Source organism: Macaca nemestrina, chromosome 15 (genome assembly GCF_043159975.1).
Source record: "Macaca nemestrina isolate mMacNem1 chromosome 15, mMacNem.hap1, whole genome shotgun sequence".
Taxonomy (NCBI): Eukaryota; Metazoa; Chordata; class Mammalia; order Primates; family Cercopithecidae; genus Macaca; species Macaca nemestrina.
In genome coordinates, this window is record NC_092139.1 from 93,532,398 (window position 1) to 93,550,037 (window position 17,640).

Genomic DNA, 17,640 nt, shown 5'->3' on the forward strand with positions numbered 1-17,640 from the left:
GTAGATGCTGGGCATGTACCATACCACATTTTCCATACAGAGCGTCTGTAGTGGGCACTATTGTTTCTGAGGGAGTGCAAGGTAGTGGCTTAGAGTGGAAACTTGGTGACCAGACTACCTGTGTTCATAATCCAGCTCTGCTATTCAGTACTTGAATGACCATCACTAAGTCACTCAACCTCTCTATTCCTCAGTTTCCTCAACTATAACAACAGGAATGGTGGTTGACCCTACCTCAGAGTGCTATTCTGAAAGTTAGATGAATTAATACATGAAAAGTGTTCAGAGCAGTGCCCGGCACAGAGTAACAGCTCATCCTCATAACCTTCGTGCATGGCATCCCCTAGGCTTGTACAGTGCACAACTGATACAGCTGTACTCAGCAGTCCTACTCGATCAGTGCAAATCACTTTGTCCCCCATTTTTTGGATGCTGATATGGCTTGGCTATGTTCCCACACAAATCTCATCTTGAATCAAAAGTAGCTCCCATAATTCCCATGTGTCATGGGAGGGAACTGCTGTGAGGTGTTTGAATCATGGGGAGTGGGTCTTTCTCATGCTGGTCTTGTGACAGTGAATAAGTCTCAGGAGATCTGATGATTTTTTAAAAGGGAGTTTCCCTGCACATGCCCTCTTGCTTGCAGCCGTGTTAGACATCCCTTTGCTTCTCCTTTGCCTTCTGCCATGATTGTGAGGCCTCCCCAGCCATGTGGAACTGTGAGTCCAGTGCACCTCTTTCCTTTATATATTATTCAGTCTCAGATATGTCTTTATTAGTAGAGTGAGAACAGACTAATATGGATGGGAAAAATCAAAGTTCAGAAACCTGCCCAAGGTCACAGGCTTATAGACAGAGGTACTGGGACTGAAATCCAATTCTGCCTGACCTTTGGGTCTGCTCCTAACCACCACATGATACTGTATGATGTTAAACATCCCCCTGGTGGTAGAGAACATAGAGAGAATGCAACCTCTCCTTCCCTCCTGTTCTTTGACCCTAGATGGTGCTCATCTCATCTTATCCCTGTGAACTCCAGGCTTCCAGGACCCACAATTGCAGAAGAGTCAGGGCCTCACCAAATATCCCCAGACCAAAGCTTAGCAGCACTTAATTTATGCATAAGATCTGGAAGTATGTTTCCCTCTATAAGTACAGTGTGGGGAGGACTGGAAATGAACATTTTTGCCATTTACTAGAAGAAGGATCCAATCCCAAGGGAATAGTAGGCAATGAAGCCCTCCATAGATGCCTACCTTGAACAGATCTGGGGAAGCCGGGCTGATTTAATTAGAGAACAATGGAATGACTTAGTATGTGCTGGAGGAAGATGCTTTTTCTAGCGATTGAAAGTGTTTTGGTGCTTTGTACCCACATACTCTTGCCATTGTTCTATTGATTTTACAAAAAAGTAAAAATTGGAAGAGAAACAAAAATCGAATGAACTTAAACTAAAATCAAATCAGTTGTGTTGTTGAGGGTCTATTGGGGTCCAGCCCACACTAGGTCGGGAGAGAGATGGAAATTGCGGGGCCTTCATCTCACCCTAAACCTTTCCACCACTGAAAGGCCTGGTCCATGGGGACGTGATGGTTACTCGGAGTCGAAAGATGGGAAGTGTCAGCTGTCACCTCAGGTCCTCATTGTCACACTGGCCACAAGGGTTGGAGAGTGAACGTCAATAATTCTTCTCTGTCGCCTGTCAGCCCAGCCACCTTTACTCCCCACTGCTCTCTGACGGCTCTGCCCAGAGCTCCTCAGGGGAAGGCATTTTCAAAGGCGTGTCTGGCCAGTGTCGTACCGCTGAAGGATCTGATCTCCGTCCTAACATGACTTGCCACCGACTTCATAAAAACATCAGTCAAACAGCCTCCGTATGAAAATAATGTGCAGTGAATTCTTCTTATGCTGGGTCATCCATAATAGAAAACCAGCCAGAGGTGGCCCCGTATTTCTTTCTGCTCCCTAAAATGTAATAAATTGAATCTTTTAAAGCTCATCATGAAGACAGCTTGTCAGCAGCGGCCCAGGACCTGCCCCGTGGAGGTGCTGGGCTGGGAGATTCCTGGTCTGGCCCATCCAGATCCTATTAAAATCTAGACCTGCTTGACTTGTGTGCCTCTGGGTCACTGACCTCCCTCTACCCATCCCAGTGGGACAGGAAGGCCAAAATTCCTCCTTAAGATGGTCAGTGCCAAGGCCGTGCTTATCCTGACTGTGTAAACTTGGCCCCTTCTTTTGGCTTCTGCTTCATTTTCTTTCTAAAATGGAGTTTAAAATTCCCCCTTCTGAAAGGAGCCCACAGTGACCATCGTTACCGTTTTGTAATGTTTTCTCACTGCCAGATGCTGTGTAAGCACTTTACATGTTTTCACCCATGTATCCTGCAGGCATTTCATGATGGAACCATTCCCATTTTACAGAGAAGGAAACTGAGGCATAGGAAGATGGTGTTGCTGGGAGAAGCAGACTCCCACGGGTCTGGCTCCAGTGCCCCAGCTCTGAACCACACATACAATGCAATCTGGCCCTGAGTGTTGGTAACGTTGGTTTCCTTCCTCTGTCCTTCGGAATGAATGTGTTAATCCCTGGCAGGTTCCAGGAATGATGCATATTTCCACCACATTTGCTCAAACTCTGTGTTCTGTCATTTTACAGACTCCCAACCTAGTCCAGGCTCTCCTGATGCTGCTGCCTAAGAGGTTTCTGTTACAGCACAAAACCATTGAGCTGTTTTCTCTGCAACAGAGCTCTCTCTCTATTTGGATCCATTCTATCTGTGTGGTCAGACCTTCCAGTGAGTGGCTTTCTATGAGGGGTGGTGAAGCTCAGTGGTTAAGAGCTTGGCCTCTGGTGTTGGAGCAAGCAGGCTGTCCACAGACCAGCTCTGTGATGGTGAACAAGTCACTTCCCCTCTGTGTGTCTCAGAGTCCGCCTTTATCAAAAGGTCCTAATGGTGGCACCTTTCTCCTAGAGGTGCTGTGGGGATTTCATGAAGCAAGGCAGAGAAAGCACAGTGCCGTGAACATGGTCCCCAAGCAACAGTGGCAGGTGGGGCGGCTAATGCCAAAACCATCAAGGCCGAGATAATCCTATCTCCAGCCCAGTATGAGCTAAGAAGGCCAGCAGCTGTCTCCATTGACTGCTGTCTGTGTTCATCTCTGTCTGGGGATAAGTCATCCCTCTCTCTGCTTGCTCCAAGGAAAGAAGGGAAAGGAAAGAGTGAAAGGAGCTGGGCACATTCCTCAGCCCCTGGGCTCGAAACTCCCTGAGCCTAGTACAAACATATCCCATCCTCCCATCCCACCACATACTGCCATATATCTCTCAAACTCCCTGAGCCCAGTACAAACACCACCTGGAAAGTCTCCGATAAGGAGACAGCCGTTCAAGGTTACTGAAAGCGCGGGAGCCAAAAGAATTTCTTTGTTCCCCTGCAACTTTCGGGCTATAAAAAGCAAACGCTCGCATTGATCGGGGCCCTCTTGTATACTGTGTAAAGGAGGGACCAGGTTCGAACTTGTAGTAAAGATCCTTGCCGCTTGGCTTTGACTCTGGACTCTGGTGGTCTTCTTTGGGGAACAGACAGTCTGGGCATAACAAGAGCATTTCTGGATCATGCACCATTATGCCATCTATAAAATGGGGATAAAAATAGAGCCTGCTTTCTCCGGGGGCTCTGAGGACCGGCGGGATCATGCTGCTGAAACCCTCTGCTGAAGTAGGGGCTGGGCAGATGGGAACTGTGTCATCGTGTTCTGCTTTGCCCTGTTGCTTTATTTACAATGACTCTCTCTTGCCTCCTGGCTCCCAGCCCAGCTCCTTGGCCTGGCAGAGGGGCCCTGCGTGAGGCCTCCTCTTCCACCATTAGTTATCTGACATCATCTCCCTTGATGGCCCATCTGCTCCCGCCGCCCAGACCTTTTGTTCTTTGCACACTGCGCTGTGCCGATTCTTCCATTTCTCTCCACTTCCACCCCTTCCGCCCCAGCTGGAGCACCTCCACTGCCTCCTTCCTGCAGGACCATGGCGGCCGTCTCACTGTCTATCCTATTTCCAATCTGGTCCCACCCTCCCCACAGCAGCCAGAGGGAGATTAGGCCACCTACCTCCTTAGAAACCATCCATGGCTTCCTGGCAGACTGAAATAAAATCTAAGCTTTGCAGCCCAGCTCACAAGCCTCAGTGATGTGACCCCTGTGCACATCTTCAGCATCTCCCCCTCCTCTCCTTCTCTGTACAGCTGCCTGGCCGCACTAGTGAGCTTTCTGTTCCTCAGCACCACCGTTAGTTCCTGTCTCTGCCTCAGGGCCTTTGTACTTGCTATTGCTGCTGCCCAGTGCACTCTGCACATGGCCATCTGCTTTGCATCTTGTTTTGTTTTTTTGTTTTTTTTTTTTGAGACAGAGTTTCAGTCTTGTTACCCAGGCTGGAATGCAATGGTGCGATCTCGGCTCACTGCAACCTCCGCCTCCTGGGTTCAAACAATTCTCCTGCCTCAGCCTCCCAAGTAGCTGGGATTACAGGCATGTACCACCATACCCGGTTAATTTTTTTGTATTTTTAATAGAGATGGGGTTTCATTCACCATGTTGGTCAGGCTGGTCTTGAACTCCTGACCTCAGTTGATCCGCCCTCTCGACCTCCCACAGTGCTGGGATGACAGGCATGAGCCACTGCGACCGGCCCTTCCTTTGCATCTTTTAGGTCTTAGCTTAAATGCTTCTCCTTCATAAGTCCTCTGACTTCTGCTTAAAAGAGGGTCTGGCTTTGCCCTGCTTGCCTTCAGGGGAGCCCTATCACCCACCTCCTAGCCATGGCAGAGGCACTTGAGTCACCTGCTGGAAAATAAGACCAGGCCTGACATCTCACTTCCTCTGTCCATTATGCTCTAACAAGGCCAATTACCTTCCCTTGCTCTACATCCATTTCTCAGTGTGTCTCAATCCCTCCCATTTTGCCGAGTGAAATGGACCCCCAGCCCTCTTTTGCTGGGCCCAACTGCAGGAATATATTGTTCTCAGGGGCTGGAAAAGGGGGTTTTGTGAGTTATGGCCCATCCCTCTCTGAGCCCCGAATGTTGACCTTAGGTGATTTCTAAGAGTGTTTTCTGTTCAGAGATACAGAAAAGGGGGATAAGAGGGCCGACGGGACTTATTGTAGACCTCCTAAATGTTCAGCACTCTGAATGTGCAGGCATCCTGCTGTGAGCTGAACATGATAAATGACCTGAGTTAGGCCGGGTGTGGTGACTCACACCTGTAATCCCAGCACTTTGGGAGGCCGAGGCAGGCAGATCACAAAGTCAGGAGTTCAAGACCAGCCTGGCCAATATGGTGAAACCCTGTCTCTACTAAAAAACACAAAAATGAGCCATGCATCGTGGCGGGCGTCTGTAGTCCCAGCTACTCCAGAGGCTAAGACAGGAGAATCACTGGAACCCGGGAGGTGGAGGTTGCAGTGAGCCGAGATCGCACCACTGAACTCCAGCCTGGGCGACAGAGCAAGACTCTGTCTCAAAAAAAAAAAAAAAAAAAGGCTGAGTTTGAGTTCAGAAGAGGCAGCTGCCAGTTGCAGAATGGATTTAGGGTATGTTCATGAATATGGCTTTCTCCAGTGAGGCATGTCAGTCACCTGGGGCCATGTACATACGTAATTGGATGAATCTTGATGACTCCACTTTGCTAGGATAGGAGGCCTACTGTGTGCAGGTGGGAGGAAAAGCGAGAAAGAAAAGTGTGAGAGAGAGCTTTTTTTTTTTTTTTTTTTTTTTTTTGAGACGGAGTCTCGCTCTGTCACCCAGGCTGGAGTGCAGTGGCCAGATCTCAGCTCACTGCAAGCTCCGCCTCCTGGGTTCCCGCCATTCTCCTGCCTCAGCCTCCCGAGTAGCTGGGACCACAGGCGCCGCCACCTCGCCCGGCTAATTTTTTTTTGTGTTTTTAGTAGAGACGGGGTTTCGCCGTGTTAGCCAGGATGGTCTCGATCTCCTGACCTAGTGATCCGCCCGTCTCGGCCTCCCAAAGTGCTGGGATTACAGGCTTGAGCCACCGCGCCCGGCCCTGAGAGAGCTTTATCTAAGTCGGTGGCTGTCAGCCTTCTAGTGAAAGCTGTGAACCCAGGAAAATGCTAAATGCTCACATGCAGAATATTTTGCATACCATTTTAAAGGGGGTCTGTGGACCCACTTTTAACCCTGAACCCTGGTTAAGAAACTTCCACTTGGCTGGTTCCCATAGGCCTTCAAACCACCTCCTCCAGGAAGCCTCCCTTGATTCCCATCCTGCGTTTCCACTGTGCCGGTGTCCCCCGCTTCCCTCTACTGCACAAAGAGGTTGTCAGCGGTTCTTGCCTGTCTCCCACTGAGAGGGCAGGGGCCGGCTTGATTGTTCCCTGTATGTCCAGTGCCTGACACTGAGTGGGCGTCAGCAAGGATTTGCTGAATGGGACTGAGGAATAGCTCCTGGCGATGCACCAGGGGTGACGTTGTGAGTGGGCTCAGAACCTGGCTGCTTCAAATGCAAATTTATTTGCTTTCCCCCGGGTGTGGGTTGATGAATAGTTGTGAAGACATGAGGGTCGCCTGTAAATTAATCCCCTGCCTGGAAGGGGCTGGGCTGAGCTAGAGGGGAAGGACATTCAAGGAGGCAGCCTCATGAGGAGGCCTCTCCTCTCTCCTCATCTCCCCTCCCCTACCCTCCCCTCCCCTCCCCTCTGCTTTCCCTTGCCCTCCCCTCCCCTTCCCCTTCTCCCTCCCCTCCCCCCTCACCTCCCCTCTCCTCCCCACCTCCCTTCCCCTCATCTCTTACCTTCTCATGTTCTTTTCTTCTCTTCTCCACCTCTTGCCTGGTCCAGCTGGAGCAGAGTGAAGCCAAGTGTGAGGAGGCCTTGAAGACCCAAAAGGTGCTCACGGCGGACCTGGAGAGTATGCACAGCGAGCTAGAGAACATGACACGGAACAAGAGCCTGGTACCTGTCCCTTCCTGCAGCTGCAGGGACCTGGGCCACCATAGGCCTCTGGGAGCCAGTGTGGGCCTAGTGTGCGCTCAGCACTATAGGAAGTACAAGGACATTTGTTGTAAACCTACCGGGTAGCACCTTGGAGGCACAGACATCCATTGTAGGCCTCTTGTGTGCTCAGCTCTGTGACAGGGACAGGGGGACTTATTGTAGACCTACTAGGTGCTCAGCGTTCTGAATGTGCAGGCATCCTACTGTAAGCTGAGCATTATAAAGATATGAGGCATTGATGAGGCTCAACTGTGTGCTCCCATCTGCCATGATAAGCAAGGAAGTCTGTTTGGACAGAATGGGTGCTCAGTGCTGTGAATGTGCATCTGATGTGAGCTTGCTATTTGCTCAGTACCCAGTGTGGGAACACAGGTGTATACTGTGTGCCCACCCTGCTCGCCACTCTAAGCGGTTCTCAGATATCTGCTGTGGTCCTACTGTGTGCTCACCATCATGAGCTGGAACTTGGTCCTTATTGTGGGGCTACTGCATGTCCCCTCTAGTAAGTGGAGACAAGGGCATCTCTTGGCCCACTTAGGCTCATTACCAGGCGAAGATTTCAGCCATTTATTATAGAACTACCCGTGCTCACCCCTGAATGGGGACACATGGACATATATTGTCGATTTATTATTTTGGTGAAAATTGGATGTAGGTTTCCAAGTCCCTTGTCTGGGTGTACGGGGTTGGCTTAGATTTATACTCAATGTATAAAACCCTAAAGTTTAGGTATAGAGTTTTATAGGCAAATGCTTATCTCAAGACCTCTGTGGGCCTTTTTATCCCTTATTTTGTTGGAACTTGCCTACAAGCATTCATACACACACATACACGTACATGTGCACATGTGTATACACAGGAATGAATGTACATATTCATATGCGATCACCAGGCACACATACAAAATAAATGCCCTCCTTATAGGTAACCTATGCCTCCAAGTTTATTCATCCATCTAATACATATTTATTGAGCACCTGTTATAGGACAGGCCTGGTGCTGGCTGCTGAGGTTATATCTGTGAACAGAACAAAGTCCCTGTTCTCAGGGAGAGTGCCGTGGTTTGCATTTTCATATATGTACTATGCCTATTTAAAATGTGCACACATAGGTTCCCAAGTGGGACTGCACAGACATAAATTCATACACACATATACCCTGAATTCATAGTCACATGCAATACCTAGTATACACACACACAAACACGCCCAAGCTGTTACACCTACCACATGCATTGGTAACCACAGCCACTCTTAAACATCGATGGTCACTCACCTCACACACCCATAGGCAAGCCCCTCTTTACTCTTCCTCTGGACCCTGCTGCCCATCCCTCACCCTCCCACCTTGCCTTGACCACTGACCTGCCTCTCCCAGGTGGATGAGCAGCTGTACAGGCTGCAGTTTGAAAAGACAGACCTCCTGAAGCGCATTGATGAGGACCAGGATGACCTGAATGAGCTGATGCAGAAGCACAAGGACCTCATTGCTCAGGTAGTGAATGGGACCTTGGTGGAAGAAGCTCAGGGACTTGGGGTGGGGTGAATGGGGAATGTTGAGAAGGTGATATGATTGGACTGCTCCCTCATCTTAACATCTTGGAGGGATAAGTGCACAGAGATAGATAGGAATTGTACATTTCCTGTGGTCCTAATGGAGGACAATGTCACCTTTAGATGGTGTGTGCATCTCTGGAGGACATGTCCACCAAGAAAGATTTGGATTTATCCATGCCTCTATCTGCCCATCCACCCACCCATCGACCATTAATCTACTCATCAATTCACCCATTCACTTTCCATCCATCTACTCATTCACCCACTCCCCTATCCATCTGTCCATCATCCATCCATCCATCCATCCATCCATCCATCCATCCATCCATCCATCCATCCATCCTTCCATCCATCCAATCATCCACCCATCCAATCATTCACCCATCCACCCAACCACCCATCCGTCTCTCCATCCAGCCATTTATCCATCTATCCATTCATCCATCCATCTTTCCATTCATTTATCCATTAATCCATCCTACCACCCACGTACCCATTTATTCACCTATCCAACCACCATTTTCTTTTCTTTTCTCTCTCTCTTTCTTTTCTTTCCTTTGCTTTCTTTTCTTGCTTTTCTTTTTCCTTCCTTCCTTCCCTTCCTTCCCTCCCTTCCCTCCCTTCCTTTCCTTCTCTCCTTTCCCTCCCTCCCTCCCTCCCTTCTTCCTTCCTTCCTTCCTTCCTTCCTTCCTTCCTTCCTTCCTTCCCTTTCTCTTTTTTCTTTCTTCTTTCCCCCTCTTGCTTTCTTTCTTTATTCCTATCTTTATATCTATTTATTCAATATTTACTGAATCCTTGCCATGTATTAGGCACTGTGAAAAATGCTAAATATATTGTGGTGATCAAAAGCACATCGCATTCCCACCTTCATGTACCTCACAGTTTAGTGGACTGGGAAGACCTTATCATATGGTCACCCAGAGCAGAGGGGAGACTTGCAAACTGAACCAAGAGTCCAGAAAGAAAATGAACACAATTCTGCAAATCGTGACCTAGGTTGGGAGTCAGGAAAGGCTTCCCAGAGCAGGTGTCATTTGGATGGAGATCTGAACAAAGAGCAAGAGTTGCTTAGATTGGAGTGGGACACTGGGGATTGGGGGTGCCTTCCAAGCAGAGGAAATAGAACATACAAAGGGCCTGTGATAGTGCATTGGAGAGACTGAAAGGAGGCCAGTGAGGACAATGTGGCACAAGACAGGCTCAGTGAAAGAAGAGAATCAGATCAGGGTCTTAGAGGCTGTTATGAGGTTGGGTTTTATTTTATGGTTGAAGGGAATCAATTGGCAAGCTTTTCAGGGGCAAGAGCAGTTGGAGAGGACCAGCCAGCATGCCGCCCCAGACTGTCAGCTCCATAAAGGCAGGACCCTCCTCTGCCTTGTCCAGTGCTGTATTCGGAGCCAAGGAGAGCGTCTGGCCTGGAGGTGCTCAGTGAATCGCCGTTGAATAAATGAAAGCTGAACGTGTCCAGGGGAAGGACAACTCCAGCCTGGTAGATGGAGTTAAGATGAGGAGGAGTGGATGGACGCTCTTGGGAGATGATCAGGAGACATGAGGGCAGCATGGGTGGAACAGAAGCTTTGGGGTGAAGCTGAGGGATGTGATGTGGAATCCCCAGTGGATCTCCACATAATGACTGCATAAGGGGAAGAACAGCTCCCTCCAAGAGCAATGTCTTCCTTGCAATACCCCTTCCAGAGGAGATCCAGGGGGAAATACCTGCTGCGCTCTAAATGCATCTGACAGAGGTGGGATCTGAAGGGGTTTCTGCTGGACAAAGAATAATAATAGCAAAATAATTGGTGATATCATCCACATGGTAACAACCACAAAATAGTCTATGCCACTGTCTACACTTGCGAATCACCCATATTTTTGCCCCAAAGAGAGGTGTATCTGTTAAGTTACGAAGGCACTATATACCTATGCCCATAATAAATAATTTAAATAATAAAGACACAAGAAATAGAAAGTAAAGAGGTGCTTCTACCCTCTAGAATTCCTCTCTTCAGAGGTAATGAAGCTCAGCAGTTGGCTCCATTTAAAAAACCTTTACTCTCCACTGCTTCATTTTTTTTTTTTTTTTTTTTTGAGACAGAGTCTCGCTATGTCACCCAGGGTGGAGTGCAGTGGCCGGATCTCAGCTCACTGCAAGCTCCGCCTCCCGGGTTTTTACGCCATTCTCCTGCCTCAGCCTCCCGAGTAGCCGGGACTACAGGCGCCCACCACCTCGCCCGGCTAGTTTTTTGTATTTTTTAGTAGAGACGGGGTTTCACCGTGTTAGCCAGGATGGTCTCAAACTCCTGACCTCGTGATCCGCCCGTCTTGGCCTCCCAAAGTGCTGGGATTACAGGCTTGAGCCACCGCGCCCGGCCCACTGCTTCATTTAGTCTCTGAACAAACCCAATACAGAAAAGCCCAGCAGAGGCTATGGGTCCATTTTATGGATGCAGAGATTGAGGTGCAGATCTGTAGATTGCTAAGACCAGGGTCCAGGTCTAGAACCTCACTTACCTGACCCGCCGAGTAGCTCTCATCCCTTGGAATCTGGTCCTAGTGCCATGGCCAGCCCACTTCTGTCTGGATTCTCAGGCGTGTATAATAAAATGCTGGACAGTTGACCAAATCCAGAGGCTTATATAATTGGAGTGACTCAGCGAACATTGAAATGAAAGATGGTGAGGAGGATGTGAGAGGTAATTTTTGGGAGACAGCTATTATCATAGAAGCTCAGAGATGTAGACATCTGTGGGTGGGGAAAGTAGGGATTTTCAGGGGTGGTTTCCCAGCAAGGCTTGTGGTCTCAGGGTGATATATATACATTTTTTTTTTTTGTCTCACCAGTCTGCTGCTGACATTGGGCAGATCCAAGAACTGCAGCTGCAGCTGGAGGAAGCCAAGAAGGAGAAGCACAAGCTTCAAGAACAAGTATGTGCTCAGAGCCATCCTATACTTGTATTGGTCAGGGTTTTCTTAGAGGGACAGAACGAATAGGATGTGTGTGTGTGTGTGTGTGTATATATATATGAGTTTATTGTTTGTTTGTTTGTTTGTTTACTTTTGAGACAGAGTCTCACTCTGTCGCCCAGGCTAGAGTGAAGTGGCGTGATCCTGGCTCACTGCAACCTCTGCCTGCCAGGTTCAAGCGATTCTCCCACCTCAGCCTCCCGAGTAGCTGGGATTACAGGTGCCCGCCACCACGCCTGGCTAATTTTTGTATTTTTAGTAGAGATGGGGTTCTGCCATGTTGGTCAGGCTGGTTTCTAACTCCTGACCTCAGGTGAACTGCCCTCCTCAGTCTCCCAAAGTGCTGGGATTATAGGTGTGAGCCACTGGGCCTGGCTGTGGAATATACTAAGTATTAATTTACACGATCACAAGGTTCCACAATGGGCCGTCTGCAAGCTGAGGAGCAAGGAGAGCCCGTCCGAGTCCCATAACTGAAGAACTTGGAGTCCGATGTTTGAAGGCAGGAAGCATCCAGCACGGGAGAAAGATGTAGGCTAGGAGGCTAAGGCCCATCTCCTGTTTCACATTTTCCTGCCTGCTTTATATTCACTAGAAGCTGATTAGATGGTGCCCACCAGATTAAGGGTGGATCTGCCTTCTCCACCCCACTGACTCAGATGTTAATCTCTTTTGGCAACAGCCTCACAGACACACCCAGGATCAATACTTTGTATCCTTCAACGGAATGAAGTTGACACTCAGTATTAACCATCACAGGGATGAAGAGAGGGATTTTCCCTGGACACTTACTTACACTTTGGCTCCTGGAAACTGTTTCCTTCATTCTTTTATTCATCAATTCATTCAGATACTCACTCAATTCCAGTTGTGTGCCAGGCACATTGAGACCGCTCCCTAGAGAGACAGACACATGCACGCAGACTCACACTTATTTACTCTTGCCTGTTCTTGTGCTGGATCCAGGCATGCTCCATGCACTGAGACTCAGCCATGCAGTGCAGAATTTTCTCCCTCTGAGAAATGGCTCCAAGAACAAAGAGATGGTCTGTGCAAGACAGGATCATGATCCTCTGTGAAATCTTCCTTTGAAGTCATGGTCCCTCCAAATATCTCTGGGTTTCTGTCATTACCTAGAGGGTTGCTATTATCCATGAAAGTTTCAAAGCTCTTCTAGAAGCCTTGCATGTGCCTGCTTAAAGTGACTGCTAGAGTGACCAGGTCTCAAGCAATTTCCTATAGGTGCTGAGTACCAACACGCACAACAAATGGAATAGCAGCAGTGGCCATTTGCTAGCCGCTTAGTATGTGCCAGTCACTAATCTCCTCTAATCCTCCCAAGAAAAATGAAGAAACTGAGGCTCAAGGAAAGGAACTGACTTTCCCAGACTCACACACCAGGAAGAAACCTGGCTCTCAAACCCACCCGTGCTTTATCTTTTTGATGCCGTAGCTTCTTGCTCACAGACTAGCTTTGCTCCTTTATCAGAGCAGGAAAGGAGACAAGGGAAGCACCGATTAAAAGTCTTGTTTTCAATTCTGAAGACATAAGAAGCATCATCTCCCAGCACCTGAGACCCAGTATCAGGGTCTGGTGTGAGGGTCCAGTGAGGGTCCCAAGATTGAGGCCCAGCAATTCTTGCTTGTACAGACATTTAACATGCAGCACACCTGAGCAGAGAAGGAGGTGGTGTAAAGAGCTCCCCTCACCCTCCCAGGCTGGGTCCTGCATGTGTCTCTGTCCTGGTATCAGGGACAACAGGTGTCCAATAGACTTCTCTCTTGTACCTACAGCTGCAGGTGGCTCAGATGCGCATCGAGTACCTGGAGCAGTCCACCGTGGATCGAGCCATTGTCAGCAGGCAGGAGGCGGTCATCTGTGACCTGGAGAACAAGACGGAGTTCCAGAAGGTGCAGATTAAGAGATTTGAGGTACATAGTGATACATAAATAGTGCTTGGGCCAAGAGCAGGGAGAGCTTTTGTGTAAGCTTCATCCACCCTTCTATTCACCTCTCTACTCACATGCCTTTTTCTAGATATACATTACTCATCCACTCCTCACCCAAACTCACTCCCTCCTTCCATCATACCATCATCCCTCAAGCCACCTACCCATTTACCTATCCATCCTCACGTATGTCTCTCCTTCTCCTTCCACAATCATGGGTCCATTCATCCATCCTCCCTTGCATTTGTTCTTCCTTTCCCCTTCACTTTTTCTTCTCTTCCTCTATTATTTTTTCTTTAGCCCTCAACCCCTCTGTCTGCCCATTCTTTTATGATTGATCCAGTTCTTCCTACCTCCATCCACCTACTCAACCACTTACATGCCCAATACTCATTTTGAACAGAAATTTATTTTGCACCCAGTGTGTGCTAGGCCCTGTTTTAGGGTGCACAGAAGACAGATGTATGACACAGATCTGCTTTCAGAAGCATATATCTTTGTAAGCAATGTGGGTAAGATATGTATATAAATATCTGTAATATGGCGAGAGCGCTGTGATGTTTAGAGGATAGAGATCTTTTCAAGACTCAGGAATCAGGAAGGCTTCTGGGAGGAGGTGGCATTAATGCTGAACCTTGAAGGACAGGTAAGGCTTGGATGGGCTGGGGTGGGGTTCAGTGATTACATTCACATTACCCTTGAGCTGGGAACACAGGTGTTTACTTCTTCAGCTCTGTAGGCCAATGACATGGGACATTTACAGAAGACATCACCATTGTCAAAATACTTTCACATCAGTCACTCCACTTGATGTTTCATACAGTCCTGTGAGGCAGGTAGGATAAGCCTTATCTGATGAGAAGATGACCCCAGAGAGGTCAAGTGACTTGCTCAAGATAAAGCCAGGCAGTGCGTGGGATAAGGTAGATTGACACCTGACCTTCACTTCCTCCTGGTTACAGGTTCCAATTTCTCCGCAGCCAGCTGGCTTCACCACAGTAAGACAGTGTGTCTAGACGGTTGTAAGGCTGCATTCCTCATTCTGAAACATTTCCCCCTGATCTCCCTAGGGACATTTGGTCTCCAGTAAGGCTGCTATGGATGAAGAACACAGAAATTCTTCTTTGCTTTGACCCTCATTGGTTCCCAGAAATTCCTCAAGGTCTGACTGTCTCTGCAAATCACCATGAAACTTTGATCTACTATATTTTAAATGATTAAATATGTAAAGTTGGGCTATATCATATGCCATTTTAAAACGTGGTTCTAGCATAGTGAAATGATAGCAGAGGAGAAAAGAAAATGAGTGTGGGAAAACTTCAAATGGAAAGATTCTATCTCCAAATTCAATTTTCCCCTCTGCCGCCATGATTTGAATTTAGTAGAATCCTGGGTCTTTGAGGTGTTGAGATGGGGTACCTCAAAGGCACAGTTTGAGAACTCCTTCCAGTCTTCCTGCTGTTCTTGGAATTGTTGCTGAACTTCATTTGAGAGGTGAACTGAATAGGAAAGCGTTTCTTTCAGGTTATTATCCGGTGTCTGATCTGCAGGCTGTCATCCCCACTGCCTGTGGCTGCAGAAAAGGGGCTCCGAGTCCTTAGCAGGGGCTTGAAATATTCATGTGGGCCTCGTCTTATGTCAACACTAGAGTATTTGCCCATCAGGATCGATTGGTTCCGGGCTTGTTGGCCAACTAATGAATTCTGCAGAACAGTCCTTGGGTTTGTTTTGTGTGGCACTCATGATGGCCAAAGCGCTTTTCCCTCTATTGTTTCATTGTGTCCTCAAGGATTCCCCACCCCCCCGGCCACCAGGAAAGGAAAAATGTCATAAAATAGTAGGGCTGAGCGTCATGAGAGATTACCTAAACACCCTCATTTTATAAATCAGGAAACAAAAACACATGTGGGGGAAAGATTTTTGACCTCAGCAGAGTTCTCTCTTCATTGCCTCAGTCCCTCGAGATAAATAGGAGCTGCTGGAAAAAAAAAAAAAATTAATAATCCCCAACCCTTATCTGGCACATCCTATGTGCCAGGCACCCAAGCCTTCTGCGTACCAAGAAATTAGATTCTGACAGCGTCCCTGGGGCACAGGTACTATCATCATCCCTGTCTCTCAGAGGGGCTCAATAACATGCCCAAGGTCACACAGCCAGCGAGAGGCAGAGGTGGGATTTGAACCCAGAGGGTCTTGGGGGCGAGGGTTCTCGTAAATATGCTACACTGCCTCTCAGAATAGCAGTTATTTATTTTATTTATTTATTTATTTATTTATTTATTTATTTATTTATTCGAGACGGGGTTTCTCTCTGTCACCCAGGCTGGAGTGCAGTGGCACAATCTTGGCTCGTTGCAACCTCCACTTCCCCAGTTCAAGCAATTCTCATGCCTCAGCCTCCCAAGTGGCAGGGATTATAGGCATGCGCCACCACGCCCGGCTAATTTTTGTATTTTTTTGTAGAGAAGGGGTTTCACCATGTTGACCAGGCTGGTCTCTGATTCCTGACCTCAGGTAATCCACCCACCTTGGCCTCCCAAAGTGCTGGGATTACAGGTGTGAGCACTGCACCCGACTGTCATTTTTTGCATGTTGTTAATTCTTCATTTTTGTAGCAGACATCAGCATTCTTATCCCGATTATAAAAACACAGGAAACTCGGCAAAGGATTTCTCTTCCTTAGGCTCCCTTGTTTCATACCCCTGGCCTCCAACTTCAAGGTGGGCATGTGTCTCTGCCCCTCCCAGGTCCTGGTGATCCGACTTCGGGACAGCCTGATCAAGATGGGGGAGGAGCTTTCACAGGCGGCCACGTCGGAGTCCCAGCAGCGGGAGAGCAGCCAGTACTACCAGCGGCGGCTGGAGGAGCTGAAGGCCGACATGGAAGAGCTGGTGCAGCGGGAGGCGGAGGCCAGCCGGCGGTGCATGGAGCTGGTGAGTTCTGTCCCCATCGCGGGCTCTTAGCAACTGAGGGTTTGCAATGGGGTACAGCCCCCCTTTTCAAGACTTCTGAATGGGAGACTCATGGGTTTGGGTCCTAGGCCTCTGGAGTGTGCCGGAAGCCAGGGGAAACCAGAAGGGGAGTGGGCTGAGACAACACTGTCATTGGCTGCAAACCCTGGGGGTGGGCCCAAAGTGGACCAATGGCATTCATTGCTGCCGGATGGCCGCCAAATTCACTTATATATCAGATCCCAGACTTTCTTTTCCTGCTCCATTCATTCCACTCCAATGGTAGGAAGGCCTCGTACAAAAGAGGAAAGAACCGGTGTTTATTAACGGCCTATCTTTCACTGGGTCTCAACATCCATAATATCCTATAATCCTCATGTCAGCCCTGTGAAGTCAGATTTATTGCCCCCATTTCACAGATGAGGACAAACCGAGCCTTCCAAAAGGGGAGATGACTAGTCTAAGGCCATATCTGGTAAACATAGAGCTGTTTCTGGGCTGTTAGTAGCAACAACAAAAATAAAAGATACAAATGATGATTCAAGCCACCATGTGTGAAGTATTTGCTCCCTGCCAGGTTCTGAAGGAAGCATTTCTCATCTAAATCCTCATTTCAGAACTGTGAGGTAGGTGCTGTCTTGATGTCCATTAAAAAGGTGGGGAAACTGATGCGTGGCGATATCAACTTGCCAAACTGAGGTTCCGAATGGTACGTTTGCTTGCCCAGGGTCACACAGGAGTAAGAATTTGAACCCAGGGCTGCCTAACAATGTAGTCTCTACTTTTAGTCACTAACTCATACTTTGCCTCCAGGATGGACCAAGGAACATTTATTTTTATTTTATTTTATTTTTCTGGAGACAGTCTTGCACTGTTGCCCAGGCTGGGGTGCAGTGGCGTGATCTCAGCTCACTGCAATCTCCACCTCCCAGGTTCAAGCGATTTTCATGGCTCAGCTTCCTGAGTAGCTGGGACTACAGGTGTGAGCCACCATGTCCGGCTAATTTTTTGTATTGTAGTAGACAGGGTTTCACTATGATGTCCAGGCTGGTCTCAAACTCTTGAGCTCAGGCAATCTGCCCACTTCGGCCTCCCAAAGTGCTAGGATTACAAGTATGAACCACTGCACCCAGCCCCAAGGAACATTTTAAAATTTGTTTCCTGCCTAATGGGAAGGTTTCTCCATCATTCAGTGTGTTCTAAGAAGAACT

At 48.2% G+C, this 17,640-nt stretch overlaps 1 protein-coding gene across 4 annotated transcripts in view; it reads left to right on the forward strand.

Annotated features, from left to right (window-relative positions):
- The window catches only part of LOC105495709 (myosin XVIIIB), a 300,538-nt gene that overhangs the window by 205,924 nt on the left and 76,974 nt on the right, over window positions 1–17,640 (forward strand). For all 4 annotated transcript variants that reach the window (XM_071080310.1, XM_071080312.1, XM_071080311.1 and 1 more), the window contains exons 35-39: window positions 6,853–6,966; window positions 8,386–8,502; window positions 11,406–11,489; window positions 13,323–13,460; window positions 16,226–16,411. In XM_071080310.1, the coding sequence (XP_070936411.1) occupies window positions 6,853–6,966; window positions 8,386–8,502; window positions 11,406–11,489; window positions 13,323–13,460; window positions 16,226–16,411 (639 nt within the window). The remainder of the gene's footprint in view (window positions 1–6,852; window positions 6,967–8,385; window positions 8,503–11,405; window positions 11,490–13,322; window positions 13,461–16,225; window positions 16,412–17,640) is intronic.